Below are 17,538 nucleotides of genomic sequence, written 5' to 3'. Positions count from 1 at the left end.
TCCATCCATCCATGGTGCACAGTGGTTAGAATGCAGTATTGCAGGCTGACTCTGCCCACTGCCAGGAGTTCGATCTTGACCGGCTCAAAGTTGACTCAGCCTTCCATCCTTCCGAGATGGATAAAACGAGGACCCCGATTGTTGGGGGGCAAGAGGCTGACTCTGTAAACCGCCCAGAGAGGGCTGTAAAAAGCCCTGTGAAGCGGTATATAAGTCTTAAGTGCTATCGCTATTTTCGCCAGAAACCTGTGTTTCCCTCTGATTTCCGGCAAACCCGTAGCAAGCGACCGGTTCAATTTTGCAACCGCAGCATCCACTTAAGGACAGCTGCCAAAAAAAAGAAAAAAAAGAAGGTTGCAAAATCAGGTTATCCACCCAATAAGCTGCTCTGCAACCTTCCCAGCAGGCTCCATTATGGTCGTAAATCGAGGACTGCCTGTATGGTGTGTGTGTATATATATATATATATATATATATATATATATATATATGTAGCAGGATTCTTGTAAGGAAGCCAGTTGGCTGTTTGGAAGGGAAGGAAGGGAATAAGAAAACTCCGCAAAGCCTTTCACGACCACAGCGAGACTCGCTCGATCCGTGGCATCGTTCGGCGCTGAAGGACAAAATAATCTCTCCCCCATCATCCCATTTATTGTGTGCACGATGGGGAGGGAAAAAAAAAAGAGAACAATTTGCCAAAGATTAAGACAATTTTCTGGCAGTGCAGAAGAGAAGGATTGAGTTTAAAGGCGGGAGAAGCCCGAAGGGTTAAAAACTGAAAAGGATGAGCAGTGATATCCAGGTAATTCAGAAGCCAGGAGAAAAACAGAATTTTTTTTTAACCTGCTCAAACGTTGGATTAGATCTGTGCTAGGAGGGGGGGGGAAATTGCCCCCCAAATGGTCAGTTAGATGTAGTGATTAAGGCAATCAGGCCAGAAACCAGGAGACGGTGAGTTCTAGTCCTGCCTTAGGTAGGAAAAGTCGACTGAGTGACTTTTGAGCCAATCAACGGGAGACGGTGAGTTCTAGTCCCACCTTAGGCATGAAAATCAGTTGGGTGACTTTGGGTTGACCACTAGGAGACAGTGAGTTCTAGTCCCGCCTTAGGCGTGAAAGTTGACTGCGTGACTTTGGGCCAACCACTAGGAGACAGTGAATTTTAGTCGTTCCATAGGCATGAAAGTTGATTGGGCGCCTATGGGCCAATCGCTAGGAGACAGTGAGTTCTAGTCCTGCCTTAGGCATGAAAGCCAGCTGGGTGATTTTGGGCTAATCACTAGGAGACAGTGAGTTCTAGTCCCGCCTTAGGCGATGAAAGCCAATTGGGTGATTTTGGGCTAATCACCAGGAGACAGTGAGTTCTAGTCCCACCTTAGGCATGAATGTCAACTGGGAAGCTATGGGCCAATCACTAGGAGATCATGAGTTCTAGTCACGCCTTAGGCACGAAAGCCAACAAAATGAAATTGAGTGGGGCCCTTGGTGCTCTCTTGAGCTCTCTTTGTTTTCTTGGGAAGCTATGGGCCAACCACTAGGCGACCGTGAGTTCTAGTCTCATTACCTAAAGTGGGTAACATCACCGATGCTAGTCTCGAAATGAAATTGGAAGAACGAAGAGTCGGATGTCTTCGTCTCCTCTCGGAAAGCATGTCTCGGCTCGCCTGCTGGCATGAGCTTGTTCTCCGTCCCCCCCCCACCCCCGTCCCCAGGGAGAAGAGTCACACACCCCCTCCCCAATTATTCTTTTTCACACCCGCATCTGCATACAAATAGGGCACTCTCGCACACTCGTGCCACTTGAGGCTGCTGGAGGAAAAAAAAAACAAAAAAACCAGAATCCGTCCTGACGGTCCCATCAGGACATCCTACCTCCTCCCTTCGTTCCTCCTCCCCGCTCGTCTCCCCACCCCCACCCCCCCACAGGCCCACCACACACCCCTCCCCAGACGCCCACGCCCGAGCAAACCCCATCCCTTGCCCCCATAACAAATTAGAAATGTGAGAACTCTCCTTGTTGATCAAAACATAAATTATTCTTCGTAGACAGGGCACCCACGAGCTCCAGAGAGGGTAATTGGTGCCACCTCTGATTCCTTAAAAGGTGAATATCGTAATTGGAAAAGAGGTGTGAGTGGCTCACTCAGGCTCGGAGGAGGATTGTTCGGGGGGGGGTGGGGGGGGAAGGCCATGAAAGCGTTCATTTTCGCAGCTTGGGAGATGTCTATGGCCGTGTTATGGATTCTAATTATCAACACAGCGGGGGAAAGGGAGGGGGGGCGAGCTTGCCCGTCCCCGGTCTGGGAGTCCTTAGTTACCCCATTGTTCTCTCCGACAACGTGCCACTCGGCTGCTGAAGTGGGTGGGTAGGGGGAAAGCCTGTTGGAATTCTTGATTTGGGGTGGTTGGGGGGGGCTCGGCGCCATCCTTTTCTCATTGGTCTCCCCCACCTGTGATGTTTTAAAATTGTATTATGTATTGATGCTGTTTTTAAGAACTGTCCAGTTTCCCTCGCGGTAAGGTTCTGGATGGTGTACAATAAAATCTTTAAAAGGCATAAATAAAAAAAAAAAAGGAACACTGAACGACCAAAATTGAGCTCAAAAGTTAATGAGCCCACAGCACAGTCCTCCTCCTCCTCTCCTCCTCCTTCTCCTCTACTCCAGAAACCTCATTCTCTTCTAGCACTGATGATGTTATCTAGTTGGGTAATAAAACGTCTGCAAGAAAAACACCAAGCTCAGAGCACTAAGGACTACAGTCTCCTCCTCCTCCTCCTCCTCCTCCTCCTCCTCCTCCTCCTCCTCCTCCTCCTCCTCCTCCTCCTCCTCCTCCTCCTCTAATTCCTCTAATTCCTCCACCCCAGAAACCCCAGTCCCTTCTAGCACTGATGATGTTACCTAGATGGGTAACGAAACGTCTGCAAGAAAACAACCAAGCTCAGAGAGCACCAAGGACCCTGTAGCAAAATTTTACTAGATCAGTAAGGGAATTGCTAAGAGCTGCTAAGAAGAGATTGGACAACCATTTGTCTGAAGTGGTGTAGGGTTTCCTGCCTGAGCAGAGGGTTGGGCTAGAAGACCTCCAAGGTCCCTTCCATCTCTGTGATTCTGTTATGGGCCATCTAAATGATCCTAAGTCTATCACCCTTGCAAAATTGGGGAGCAGGAGCGGCCATGGGAACAGGAATTAGCTATGTGTAGCCTAATGAAAAGAAGGACTAAGGGGTGACATGATAGCAGTCTTCCAATAGCTCAGGGGCTGCCCCAAAGAAGAGGGAGTCAAGCTATTCTCCAAAGCAGCTGAGGGCAGGACAAGAAGCAACGGATGGAAACTCATCAAGTTTAGAGAGAAGCAACCTAGAACTAAGGAGGAATTTCCTGACGGTTAAAACAATCAGTGGAACGACTTGCCTCCAGAAGTTGTAAATGCTCCAACACTGGAAGTTTTTAAGAAGAGGTTGGATAACCATTTGTCTGAAGTGGTGTAGGATTTTCTGCCTGGGCAGGGGGTTGGACTAGAAGACCTCCAAGCTCCCTTCCAACTCTGTTATTCTATTTCTATTCTATTCTATTCTATTCACTCTATAAAGCCTTAGTAAGACAATACTGCATACAGATTTTTAATATAAAAAAGATGTGGAGACTCTAGAAAGAGTGCAGAGAAGAGCAACAAAGGTGATTAGGGGACTGGAGGCTAAAAGATATGAAGAACGGTTGCAGGAACTGGGTATGTCTAGTTTAATGAAGAGAAGGACTAAGGGGAGACATGGTAGCAGCCTTCCGATATCTCAGGAGCTGCCCCAAAGAAGAGGGAGTCAAGCTTTTCTCCAAAGCCCCTGAGGGCAGGACAAGAAGCAATGGGTGGAAACTCATCAAGGAGAGAAGCAACTTAGAACTAAGGAGAAATTTCCTGACAGTGAGAACAATCAGTGGAACAGCTTGCCTCCAGAAGTTGTGAATGCTCCAACACTGGAAGCTTTTAAGAAGAGGTTGGATAACCATTTGTCCGAAGGTGGTGTAGAGTTTCCTGCCTAAGCAGGGGGTTGGACTAGAAGACCTCCAAGGTCCCTCTCAACTCTTGTTATTCTTGAGACGCGCAGATTCCCATCGGCGGGGGTGAGCCCCGGGATTTGGGGGTCTGCATGGCTTGAGTCCCCGTTGCGTCTCGAGGGCGCCCTCCTGAATGCTAATCAAAAGTGGAAAGGACAAGATGGAAAGCACGGGCTGGGGGGGGGGGCTCCTAGCTGAGAGCGGGGTTGGGTTTTTATAACGAGCAAACCCGTTTTTGTGTGTGTGTTTTTTTGCAAACGAGCAAAGCCACCGACTTTTTGTGCGCGTTCCCTTTTTTTTCCATCCCTTCTTGCGAGATTCCAGCTGGTTTCAAGCTGCTGTTTCAAGACGGCTTCTCCGCTTGACTTTTGCTGTTTGTGTGTGTATGTGTGTGTTAATGCCGAAAGGCGAGCGGAGGCCACGAGGAGGCGGCCAGGGAGGGACTCCGAGGAGAGAGAGCGCAAGGAAGAGAGGAAAACGTGTGGATTCATGTAGAGGCTTCATCATATTCCACTTATCCGCCGTACCGCCCCGACGAAATTCGGCAGATGGATGCTTGGTCATGCCGTCGGCGCAGAGGGGTTAACTCCTCGGATTTAGCTTTCTGTCGTTTCCACGAGAGCGTTGACAACACTTTTCACCGTGTTGATTCCCAGATGTGCGTGCCCGGCGGCTTCCCCCGAGCCCTGTGCTTTTGGTTGGGGGGTGGAGAACGTCGGATAAAACAGCGCACCTTTCCGGTCGGAGTGCGCATCAAATATTCATGGATCTCCGATTTGCACACATCGGGGTTGATAAATGGGTCTGACGTGGAATTGAGGTGGCGGGAGAAACCGCTGCTTTGCCGGAGAATCGGCCGACGAATTGTGTCACTTTCCCCTCCTTGTTTTCGCGGGTGTGCATATGCAAAAAATTAAAATCTCGGGTGTTTTCCCCGCGTCATTATAAATAGGTTGGTTAAAATATTTAAAATCCTGGTTAGAAGACTTCCAAGGTCCCTTCCAACTCGGCTATTCTATTCTAGAGCCGTAGATTATTGCTAGTCCAGAAGTCTAGTCCTTTCCTCAGTGCCGTTATAACTTTGAACGGTCACTAAATAAACAATCGTGAGTCGAGGACTACTGTATACAGAGTGCTTTTCTTCTCAAACAAACAAATAAATAAATAACAAAATTCAGCTGTGCTGACTTAAGAAAGTTGCACGCAAGACCTTTGCTCCTATTCTCCCTTGGAATGGAACGGGCACCCTGCGAGCCCATCTCACTCCTTTATGGTTCGCTGCGTTGGGCAAACGTAGAAAAAAAGTAGCTAATTCAGAGATCGGGCCAAGCGTAATATGGGGGCAAATGTGAATTTCGTCAGGAGGCTCATTCTAGGGCAGAGGCTCCCAACCTTTTGGGCAGGAGGGACCGGGTCCACGGAGAGAGGTTTTTTTTTTTTTCCGTGGGTTGGAGGGGATGTGGTTTGTGTGATGCCTGCATCCCACGGATGGGACTTTGCTTGATTGTGTGGCCCAATTTCTGGCATGCTGCACATCAGTGCCAGGCCACAGTCCCAGGGTTGGGGATACCTCTTCTAGGGAATTGGAGGCTAAAACATATGAAGAACGGTTGCAGGAACTGGGAATGTCTAGTTTAATGAAAAGAAGGACTAGGGGAGACATGATAGCAGCCTTCCAGTATCTCAGGGGCTGCCCCAAAGAAGAGGGAGTCAAGCTATTCTCCAAAGCACCAGAAGGAAAGACAAGAAATAATGGGTGGAAACTAATCAAGGAGAGAAGCAACCTGGAACTAAGGAGAAATTTCCTAACAATGAGGACAATTAAATCAGTGGAACAACTTGCCTCCAGAACAGTGGTGGGTTCCTCCCGGTTCGGTCCGGTTCGGCCGAGCCGGTAGCGGTGACGATATGACGTCACCGAACCGGTTCTTCCCCCCCTCCCACTCCCCCCACCCCCCCACGTTATTCTTACCTTTTATTTGGTCCCACCCCCAATCTATTGCTGCCTCCTGAGTCCCAGCTGATGACTAGAGGGAGGGAAAAAAAACTGTTTAAACTCTTGCCGCGGGGCTTCAAAGGGCCGCCCTACAGCTGATCAGTGTTAAAAGCAAACAAATGAGTCGGGTCGTAAGTGTCGAGGACTGGTCGTAAGTGCGAGGACCTTCCAGAAATGACTCTGACCAGCTAGCCACGCCCACCTAGTCACATGACCTCCAAGCCACACCCACAAAATAAGCCACGCCCACAGAACCGGTAGTTAAAAAAATTTAGAACCCACCCCTGCTCCAGAAGTTATGAATGCTCTAATAGCAGGGGGTTGGACTAGTAGACCTCCAAAGTCCCTTCCAACTCTGTCATTCTGTTAGTTTCTTTGAGAAACTCGCTCCAAAGGTTTGGACTTTCGCTTAGATATTCATCTCCTTTTTCTTCTTCTCCTCCTCCTCCCTCAGCACCTTTGGAGAGCTGAAGACGGTCCGCCTGCCGAAGAAAATGTTTGGAACAGGAACTCATCGCGGCTTCGGCTTTGTGGATTTCCTGACCAAGCAGGATGCCAAGGTGAGGGAACGCTTCTGCACGCATCCCCCTGTTCTGACCTAGGCTTCCTGAGTCAGCAAAACACACCAGTAGTCCTAAAAACCTGTTTTATTTTAACAGCTGTGAATTCTGTTCATTCACAGATGAGTCCCAAATAGTTGTAAAGAGTCCTTCGGGATAAGGCTGATAAATCACCCACCTTGATCTCCCTTGACACGCTGCCAAAGACCTCATTGGCAAAGCCACGCGGAGTCCAGAATCAAACAGAGCTTCAGGCTTTAAACTGCACAGAATTAACAACGTTGCTTCCTGCAAAGGCTCACGTGCCTTTGCTCCTCTTTTTTAAGTATTATGGGAGTGGCTAATCATCTCCAAGCCTTACTCCTGAGTCGCCCCTTTTGTTTTAACTGTTCTTGCCTTCTGGCAGTTCTGGTAGGAATCGAAATGTCCTTCCATTTTTGTGCATACCATAATCTTGCTGCAGTCAACATACAGTAGTGGCCAAAATTGTGGGAACCTTTTGGAAAAAGTGTATTTTCTAAAACTAGCTTATAACACCACTTTCTTTGGGAGTAGTACCATAAAAGTATATATCAATGGAAAGATCATTGAATCAAGAATGTCATGCCATCACTTTTATGAAGGATTTGCTATTAGAATAGCAGTTACAGTATAAAGAAGAAAAGTGAAACACGTAGAAAAAATGAGATATACAAAAATTATCACCATAGAAAAAACGAGATATACAGAAATTATCACCATGTCAGTTAATACTTAGATGGGTCACCTTTAGCACGAATGACGGCCTTACAACGTCTTCCCATGGAGTGAACCAAGTCTTTGAGTTCTGCAGCTGTTCTAATGTGAAACCAAGATTGAAGGATGGCTTCTATTAACTGGGTTTTATTGCTGGGTCGCTTCTGACTAACCAGTTTCTTTAGTCAGCTGCATAGATTTTCAATTGGGTTAAGGTTTGGGCTATTCCCAGGCCATTCCAGCAGTGGAATAGGATGATCTTGAAATGCCAAAAAAAAAAAAAGCAGTGTTATTAGCCATCCAATCTCAAAAATACACTTTTCCCGAAAGGTTTCCACAATTTTGGCTTCCACTACTGTATGTTACTAACTTACCAACTGCCGTGATTCCCTTAACAAATGTCTCGCTTAAAGCAACAGAAATCTTGAGCTCAATTGTCGTCTGAGGTCGAGGAGTCGCCGTACGTCTGCATGTGTTCTTAACATTTGTGAAAACATCCTACCCTAGTATTTTCTCCAAAGGCAGCCAGCCCTTATTCTGACATAACCCTTGACAAAAGGAAGCCCAGAGAGTGACGAAGTCTCATCTGCATACTTTACCATATTCATAGCAAATCCAAGATGACCCATTTTTAAAGTATCCTTCCCTTCTGTATAATTACACCATACAGGCGAAAGGAATTTGGAGAGCATCAAACAGCCCTTCAGATATATTTTCCAATCCCAAAAGGAAGCTGTTTATCATAGAAACCGTATTTTTTATTCCGAGGGACTAACAGAACAGAAATATTCAAGCAAAAACATGATCTTTCTCAGGATGCTGAAATAAAGAGGGCCATGTCTAATGTCTCAGCTCCCAAATAACCAGGATAAAATGTCTATGGTTGTCCCAAAGGTGCTTTTAGGTAGAGAGAGAGATAGAAGATAGATAAATATTAGATAGATGATAGATAGATAGATAGATAGATAGATAGATAGATAGATAGATAGATAGATAGATATGCATAGATGATAGATATAGATGCATAGATGATAGATATAGATGCATAGATGATAGATAGGATAGATAGATGATAGATAGATAGATAGATAGATAGATAGATAGATAGATAGATAGATAGATATAGATGCATAGATGATAGATATAGATGCATATAGATGCATAGATGATAGATAGGATAGATAGATAGATAGATAGATAGATAGATAGATAGATAGATAGATAGATAGATAGATAGATAGATGCATAGATGATAGATAGATAGATAGATGATAGATAGATAGATAGATAGATAGATAGATAGATAGATAGATAGAGGATATAGGTAATAGAGAGAGAGAGAGAGAAGATTGGTAGATATAGATGCATAGATGATAGAAGATAGATAGATGATAGATAGATAGATAGATAGATAGATAGATAGATAGATAGATAGATAGATGATAGATAGAGGATATAGGTAATAGAGAGAGAGAGATAGAAGATAGATAGATAGATATAGATGCATAGATGATAGAAGAGAGAGAGAGAGGATACAGGTTGAGAGAGATTGAAGATAAATAGATAGATATAGATGCATAGATGATAAATATAGATGCATAGATGATAGATTAGATAGATATGAGAGAGAGAGATAGAAGATAGAATAGATGCATAGATGATAGATTAGATAGATAGATAGATAGATAGATAGATAGATAGATAGATAGATAGATAGATAGATAGAGATGCATAGATGATAGATAGATAGATAGATAGATAAACACAGAGAGAGAGATTGTGTGTGTGTATATATGTATATGTACAGTATATATATTATAAAAGTAGGTGTAATATAGTGATATCCCTGGGGGTGGGGGAAGCTGGAATTTCTGTTTGCTATTCAAGCTTGTATCGGAAAACCCACCCCTCAAGTATCTAAAGAGAAGAATACTCAGGCACATAAAACCGAGTGTTGCTTCGGATGTTTTTGTGTGTAGCTCCTGTTCAGAGGAAGAAAGCCTGGTTAGTCTATTGTAATGTTTGTTGTCTTCCTTTTTTCCGCAACCGTTTGTTCCTCCGTGGTGCGGAAGGACGGCATTAAAAAGTCAACAGTTCTTCCCAACAACAACAACAACAAAAAAAAAAACACCCTCCAACTAAGAAATGAATCTTCTCTCTTTTGGCAGAAAAGGCTCAGCTGCCATGCCTTGGCCATGCCCTCTGCTCTGATCACCCTTTTGTTTTGGAGAAAGAATGAGAAATCTATCAACCCCTCTAATGCTGTCGATTCTTTGTGTCTCTCACTAATGGTTTTCTCCCTCCGGATTTGCCGGGATGAGCATTTAATAGGGCAATGGGGAAAGAGGAGATGGAGTGGCCCCATCCGCCAAATTATGAGCGTTTAGATCTGGTGAGCTGGGGGAACCCCCGGGGAGGTGACCTCGGAGGCTTCCATGCTTGATCTACGATGTCTGTCATGGTAGAACCCCAGACGGTTCCCGCCCGGTTTACATCTGTGTAAACATCTGTGCCCACATGGCCCTGCCCAGTTTACATCCGTGTGTCAGCCCACATGGCCCTGCCCAGCTTACATCTGTGTGTCAGCCCACAAGGCCCTGCCCGGCTTACATCTGTGTGTCAGCCCACAAGGCCCTGCCCAGTTTACATCTGTGTGTCAGCCCACATGGTCCTGCCCAGCTTACATCTGTGCGTCAGCCCACATGGTCCTGCCCAGCTTACATCTATGTGTCAGCCCACATGGTCCTGCCCAGCTTACATCTGTGTGTCAGCCCACATGGTCCTGCCCGGCTTACATCTGTGTGTCAGCCCACAAGGCCCTGCCCGGCTTACATCTGTGTGTCAGCCCACATGGTCCTGCCCAGCTTACATCTGTGTGTCAGCCCACATGGTCCTGCCCAGCTTACATCTGTGTGTCAGCCCACAAGACCCTGCCAACAGTGCTGTTGGGTTGTTTGCACACTCGTGTGGATGGCCCCTTCGCTCTTAATGTACGGGTAGACCTTTGACTGGACAACCATGGATTTAGTGTATAACTGTTCCAAGTGATAACGGCACCGGAAAAGGGGACTTATGACCGGTTTTCACACTTAACGGCCATTGCCAGCCCTGGACGCACGATCAAAAAATGTAGACACTCAGCAATTGGCTCGTATTGAGGATTAGCAAAACTGATCACCTTGAAACCCTGTCCAATTGGAAACATCCCATCTTGATCATTTTTGGAAGGGTTCCAAAATCCAGACGGCTGTTTCCAGTTCGAAGCATGCTCTGCTGGGGCTCAGAATATTTGAAACGTTTCACTCCCCAAACGGAGTCTTTTAGATTTGAAATATAAATGTTTTGCGCTCCCCTAATCGCACTGCGACTCATGGTTGGTAAACAACGACGTTGATACGCAAATGGCTTTATTACCAACTTATAATACTTGCTGGAAGAGATCCATTTTCTTAGGCTCCCGAGGCTGTGGCTGTTGTAATTATTCATGACATTGAAGCCTGCAGTTGTCAGGTGTGCGTTACACAAAGGTTGCACAATTACACCAGCTCGCTTGCCAACCGCTAGGTGGCAGTTTTACGATCTCTGTTAATTTGGTGCTGCCATCAATTGCAGCAGGAGGAGGAGGACACGGCTACAGGAATTTGTAAAGGCTCTGTTGGGGTTTGACTTTCGGAACGGAATGCTCCTGGATCCAGTCATTGTCCCAAATGAAAACTGAATCAGCTCAGCTTGGTGTGTGTGTGTGTGTGTGTCTGTGTGTGTGTGTGTGTGTTTAATGAATGATACAATGCAAACCGTTGACTTCATGTGAAGAGAGCTGATCTGTACATTCCTGATAAGTCCTTGCAGCTTTAGCTGTTAGGTTGCTGTCCAGGGTGCTGAACCTGAAATTTTTTTTTTTTTATTAGCCATATATAATTTTTGCCATATATATATATATATTTTAAATTTGATTTATATGCCGCCCTTCTCCGGAGACTCAGGGCGGCTTACAATGCGTTAAGCAATAGCCTTCATCCTTTTGTATATTTATACAAAGTCAGCTTATTGCCCCCACAAACTGGGTCCTCATTTCACCTACCTTAGAAAGGATGGAAGGCTGAGTCAACCTTGAGCCTGGCGAGATTCGAACCTGCAGAAATTGCAGGCAGCTGTGTTACTTACAGGGTGCATTAAACCACTGTACTACCAAGGCTCTCATCATATAGCGGTGATGGCTAACCTTTTTGCCAGTGCGTGCCAGGAGGGGTCACACGCGTGCATGCCCACACCCATAATTCTATGCGGCCCGCTTCCGCGTATGCGCGCACAAACCTCTCCCCCGCTCCTGGCACGTGATGGCCTGGTAGACCCGTTTTTCTTCCTCACCTGGCTCCAGGGCCTCTTTAGGAATCTGGGGAGGGCAAAAACAGCCTTCCCACCACACACCCCGGAGGTCCTCCGGAGGCTGTTTGGGGTGAGTGGGGAAGGCCCTTTTTGTCCTCCCCAGATTCCTAGAGAGGCCCTAGAGGCTGGGGACAGGAACCTGAAGTTGTAACAGGCCGTTTTCGGCCTCCGGAGAACCTCCGGGGGGGGAGGCCATTTTCAGGCCTTCCTCCTCTCCCGCCCCAGGCCCTCCAGACACAGGAAACAGCCTATTTCCCTACTTCCGGTGGGCCCAGAAGACCCGAAAATCAGCGTGCGCTGGAGCTGAGCTCGCGTGCCCACTGATATGGCTACGAGTGCCACCTGTGGCACGCGTACCATAGATTTGCCATCACGGCCATATAGGATTATATATGGCATTGCTCAAAAGTTCTGAAGATGTGAATCCCAAACATACAATACGAGAAGTCTTTGACTTGCAACCATTCGTTTGAAGTTAGGATTGAAGTGCAACATTTAGTTTTAAGTAGGTATTTTAAGATAGGGAAAGCATTCACAAAGGCACTTTATATGCTGCCTATCCGTCTTCTGTCCAAAATGAGGTGGTTCTGGAACAGCCAAGATAAAGGGTTGGAAGCTGCGTTCCCATGACGGGCCTAACCAGTCAGCTGAACCCCCCAAGCCCTTGCCTTGAGATACCCCAAGCTTGGCTCAAGTTGAATCTTAGTTTGGTTTTCCTTTTCTTCTTTGCAGCTCAAAACGTGTTGGGCGAAACCAGCCCTTTTAATTAGTTGATGGTTCAGTGCATTTTGCAAACCTCGAAAAATTACCTAGTTAATTCAGTGATCAGGGCCAGTGTGTGGTACAAATGCAAAATCTTTCACGGGTGCGTTACAGTTCTTCGGACAAAAGGCCACTCCTTGAAGCTCCTTCTTCAAATCTGACATGAATAATAATAATAATCATCTTCTTCTTCTTCTTCTTCTTCTTCTTCTTCTTCTTCTTCTTCTTCTTCTTCTTCTTCTTCTTCTTCTTTGCTTCTGCTGCTTCTTCTGCTTCTTCTTTGCTTCTGCTGCTTCTTCTGCTTTTGCTTCTTCTCTTCTTCTTCCTCCTCCCCCTCTTCTTTTTCTCCTTCTCCTTTTCCTCTTCCTCCTCCTCCTCTTCTTCTTCTCCTTCTCCTCCTCCTCCTTCTCTTCCTCCTCTTCTTCTTGTTCTGCTTCTTCTCTTCTTCTTCCTCCTCCCCCTCTTCTTTTTCTCCTTCTCCTTTTCCTCTTCCTCCTCCTCCTCTTCTTCTTCTCCTTCTCCTCCTCCTCCTTCTCTTCTTCCTCCTCCTCCTCCTCCTCTTCTTGTTCTGCTTCTTCTGTTTCTGCTTCATCTTCTCTCTTCTTCCTCTTCTTTTTCTCCTTTTCCTCTTCCTCCTCCTCCTCTTCTTCTCCTTCTCCTCCTCTTCTTCCTCCTCCTCCTCTTCCTCCTCCTCCTCCTCCTCTTCTTGTTCTGCTTCTTCTGTTTCGGCTTCGTCTTCTTTCTTCTTCCTCTTCTTTTTCTCCTTTTCCTCTTCCTCCTCTTCTTCTTCTCCTTCTCCTCCTCCTCCTTCTCTTCTTCCTCCTCCTCCTCTTCTTCTTGTTCTGCTTCTTCTGTTTCTGCTTCATCTTCTCTCTTCTTCCTCTTCTTTTTCTCCTTTTCCTCTTCTCCTCCTTCTCCTCCTCCTCCTCTTCTTCTTCTTGTTCTGCTTCTTCTGTTTCTGCTTCGTCTTCTCCTCTTCCTCCTCTTCTTTTTCTCCTTTTCCTCTTCCTCCTCCTCTTCCTCTTCCTCCTCCTACTCAGGGTTGAAATGTGGGATCCTTGGTTCTCTCTAAGTTTGGTGGTTTTGATGTTACCTAGTTCAGTAATGAAACTTCTGCAAGAAAACCACCAAGCTCAGAGAACTCCCAGGAAGCCACCATTGTCAATATCTCTTGGCATATTCTTTACACGGAGCCAAGACCTGAATGGGAATAAGGTGGCTTCCTCTGTTTTAAGGATCAGGGTTTTATTTGGCAAGGCTTGGATCAGAAACAGGAGGCCCTGAATAATGTCCTGCTTAGTGCTAGACCACCAACTTCGAGTGTTAAGAGATCCAAGTTTCAACTCGTGAGATCTCCAGGTAGGTGTAGAAAAGATCCTTCCTGGGAACTGGTGCTAATCCGTTGGCAGAGAATCCGGAGTCAAAGGTTGGCTCAGAAACAAATTTCTCTGACAACTTTCTGAAGACGACTCTGTTTTCCTTTTCCCTGCCCCGCAGAGAGCATTCGGTGCCCTGTGCCATAGTACCCATCTGTACGGCAGGAGGCTGGTGCTGGAATGGGCGGATTCGGAGGAAACCGTAGAGTCCCTGAGAAGAAAAACGGCAGAGCATTTTCACGGTACCTGATCTGAGTTATTCGTTTTGTTTTTGAATTGTTTGGGGTGAACGAAAGCGATGGGGCAATTTTGGGGCATTTGAAGAAAAAAAAATGGATGCCCTCTTCCTCCTTTTTTTTTTTTTCTTCTTCTCCTCCTACTACTCCTTCTCTTCCCCACTCCTGCTTTTTCTCCTTCTCTTTCTCCTTCTCCTTTCTCTTCTCCTTTTTCTCCTTTCCCTCTTTTTTCTTCTCCTTTCTTTTCCTCTTCCTCCTCTTCTTATCCTCCTCTTCTTTTCCTCCTCCTCCTCCTCTTCTTTTCCTCCTCCTCCTCTTCTTCTTCCTCCTCCTCCCCTCCTCTTCCTCCTCCTCCTCTTCTTCCTTTTCTTTTTCTCCTCCTCCTCCTCCTCTTCTCCTTCTCCTCTTCTTCCTCCTCCTCCTCCTCTTCTTCTTCCTTTTCTTTTTCTCCTCCTCCTCCTCCTCTTCTCCTCCTCCTTCTTCTTCTCCTCCTCTTCCGTCTTCTCCTTCTTCTCCTCCTCCTCCTCTTTCTCCTTCTTCTTCCTCCTCTTCCACCTCCTCTTCTTCCTCTTCTTTTTCTTTTTCTCCTCCTCCTCCTCCACCTCCTCCTTTTCAAGCATTGCAGAAATATCTGCATTTTGCTCTCTCTTCCTTCCAGCGAAATGGACAGGTTTGGCTTAGAGTGCGGCCCCAGCCAGCCAACCTCTCTCTTCCTCCCTCCTACCCCCACACCTTTGCATTGACTAACCATATTTAGCCCCACCATTTGGTCTCTACCTTCAGGCAGCAAAATGCCTTGAACCCTTCCCTGTTCAAAGGAACAGCACGGATGCGAGGGCGACAGAAAAGAAACTCTCCCTGCCTGCCCCCCCCCAAAACACAGCTGGGCCACAGAGAAAGCGAATGGCCTGTTTCCACAAAGTCTGTTTGGAAGAGCTGACTTACGTGTATCTTTCTACCTCGCCCCTTTCACCCACCTGTTTTCCCTTTTGTTAACCCTGCAACCTGCTCCCCCACTTTCCAAACATTTGGGGCGGTCCCCACCTCTGGAGCCCAGAAAGCATTCTTGGCTGTTATTCTATTTGGAAGCCGGGAGGGGGGAAAAAGCAAAGAAGACAAGGAAGAACCCATCTCCGGCTGTGTGTTATTTCAAAGCACAGGGTCTTTCAAACAGCATGCCCACAGTAGAAGCAGACTTTCAGGTATTATTTCGTGGCCGCGGTGGCCTGGGAAATCCATTGGCCAGAGCATAATAGCAGCAGCGGTATCTTTTCTCTCCTCCAGAGAGTCGGGCATCTCTCCATCCTTACCTTGCAGAGCTGTGTCTATGGAGATTCTCCCGTCATCTCGGTCGTGGTTACCTTTTAAGGGATCTGTTTAAGGGCTTGGTTTAAAGCAGCCCTTTTTTTAAAAGGAAAAAAGCCAAAGCAAAACTTTACAACTGCGGCAAGAAAAATGGGACAAAGCTCACTTAACAAACGTCCCGCTTAGCAACAGAAACACTGGGCTCGATAGTGGTCGCAAGTCGAGGACTGCCTGTACTCCTCTAGTTCAGGAGGAACAACCAGTCCTGAGGTGACCAGCGACAAAATGCTAAGCTGCCAGATGAACACAGCTCTGCAAATCCCAAAAGTGTATTTTTTTTTTTCCAAGAGGCAACTGGACTTTCTGGTTTTTCTTTGAAGACGTTTCGCTTCTCATCCAAGGAGCTTCTTCAGCTCTGACTTGGATGGTGGGGAAGGGAAGGATTGACACTCCTTTGCAGACAGCTGGTCATTTGCATCCTTTTTAGAGGGCCGTTGAGGCCACTTGGAGAGGTTTTATCTGTGTCCTCGGGGTCACCTGAGCAGTGCAAATTGGTGTGGAGCCTTTTAGCCAAGAAACTACTGTCCTCAGTAGTTTACTGAGTTACTACTGTCAGTAGTAACTGTCAGTAACTACTGTCCTCAGTAGTTTGCACTACTGAGGACAAACCACCAACTGGCCTCAAGGACTCTCTAAAAGGATGCAAATGACCAGCTGTCTGCAAGGTGTATAAATCCTTCCATTCCCCACCATCCAGTCAGAGCTGAAGAAGCTTCTTGGATGAGAAGCGAAACGTCTTCAAAGAAAAACCAGAAAGTCCAGTTGCCTCTTGGAAAAAAAAAAATACACTTTTGGGATTTGCAGAGCTGTGTTCATCTGGCAGCTTAGCATTTTGTTGCTGGTCACCTCAGGACTGATTGTTCCTCCTGAACTAGAGGAGTACAGGCAGTCCTCAACTTGTGACCACAATCGAGCCCAGTGTTTCTGTTGCTAAGCGGGACGTTTGTTAAGTGAGCTTTGTCCCATTTTTCTTGCCGCAGTTGTAAAGTTTTGCTTTGGCTTTTTTCCTTTTAAAAAATGCTGCTTTAAACCAAGCCCTTAAACAGATCCCTTAAAAGGTAAAAGGTAAAAGTTCCCCTCGCACATACGTGCTAGTCATTCCCAACTCTAGGGGGCGCTGCTCATCTCCGTTTCAAAGCCAAAGAGCCAGCGCTGTCCGAAGACGTCTCCGTGGTCCTGTGGCCTGCATGACTCAACGCCAAAGGCGCACGGAACGCTGTTCCCTTCCCACCAAAGGTGGTCCCTATTTTTCTACTTGCATTTTTTTATGTGCTTTCGAACTGCTAGGTTGGCAGAAGCTGGGACAAATAATGGGAGCTCACCCCGTTATGCCACACTAGGGATTCGAACCGCTGAAGGAGAGAAGCAACTTAGAACTAAGGAGAAACTTCCTGACAGTTAGAACAATTAACCAGCGGAACAACTTTTGCTTCCAGAAGTTGTAAATGCTTCAACATTGGAAGTTTTTAAGGAAGATGTTGGATAACCATTTGTCTGAAGTGGTGTAGGGTTTCCTGCCTGGGCAGGGGGTTGGACTAGAAGACCTCCAAGCTCCCTTCCGACTCTGTTATTCTATTCTATTAAGTTGAATCCTGCTTTTCCCTTGCAAATTGTCCCGTTTCCCCCCTCCCCAAAAAAGGAGTCCCTTAAGTCCTTTCTGATGGAACGAATGCAGAAAGCAGAATACCTGACTGGTGTGAATCGGACCGACTCCAAATTGAAGTCTTGATTCGGTTTGGGGGTGGGGGGGGAGGGGGTGGGGAAGGAACTGGGTCCGATTCACCCTTTTTCAACGGAGAGAGGATCAAAAAGGAAACCTCATTCCGATGGCATCGAGCTGGATTTCCGAAAAGGCCGCAGGGGAAAAGCTAACCGGGTCTGCCCGGCAGCGTCTGAATCTTTTCAGAGGCCTCTGATTCAATTTGTCTGTTTGATTTGGCTTTCCGATTCAATTAAGCCCCATCAATTGGAGGCGGAAATTAAATCAAATCTCCTTCAAAAGAGGAATCTCCCCTCCCCCCTCCCCCAAATCCATTTTTTTTTTTTTTTTTTTTTTTTTGTGCTGAACACA

General features: G+C 46.5%; 1 protein-coding gene across 5 annotated transcripts in view; it reads left to right on the top strand.

Annotated features, from left to right (window-relative positions):
• The window catches only part of RBM19 (RNA binding motif protein 19), a 143,414-nt gene that overhangs the window by 43,286 nt on the left and 82,590 nt on the right, over nucleotides 1-17,538 (top strand). For all 5 annotated transcript variants that reach the window (XM_087880186.1, XM_087880183.1, XM_087880181.1 and 2 more), the window contains exons 22-23: nucleotides 6,502-6,607; nucleotides 13,988-14,108. In XM_087880186.1, the coding sequence (XP_087736312.1) occupies nucleotides 6,502-6,607; nucleotides 13,988-14,108 (227 nt within the window). The remainder of the gene's footprint in view (nucleotides 1-6,501; nucleotides 6,608-13,987; nucleotides 14,109-17,538) is intronic.

Source organism: Pantherophis guttatus, chromosome 17 (genome assembly GCF_059756535.1).
Source record: "Pantherophis guttatus breed Tessera chromosome 17, ASM5975653v1, whole genome shotgun sequence".
In the NCBI taxonomy this organism is placed as follows: Eukaryota; Metazoa; Chordata; class Lepidosauria; order Squamata; family Colubridae; genus Pantherophis; species Pantherophis guttatus.
This window is presented reverse-complemented; position numbering and strand designations above follow the sequence as displayed.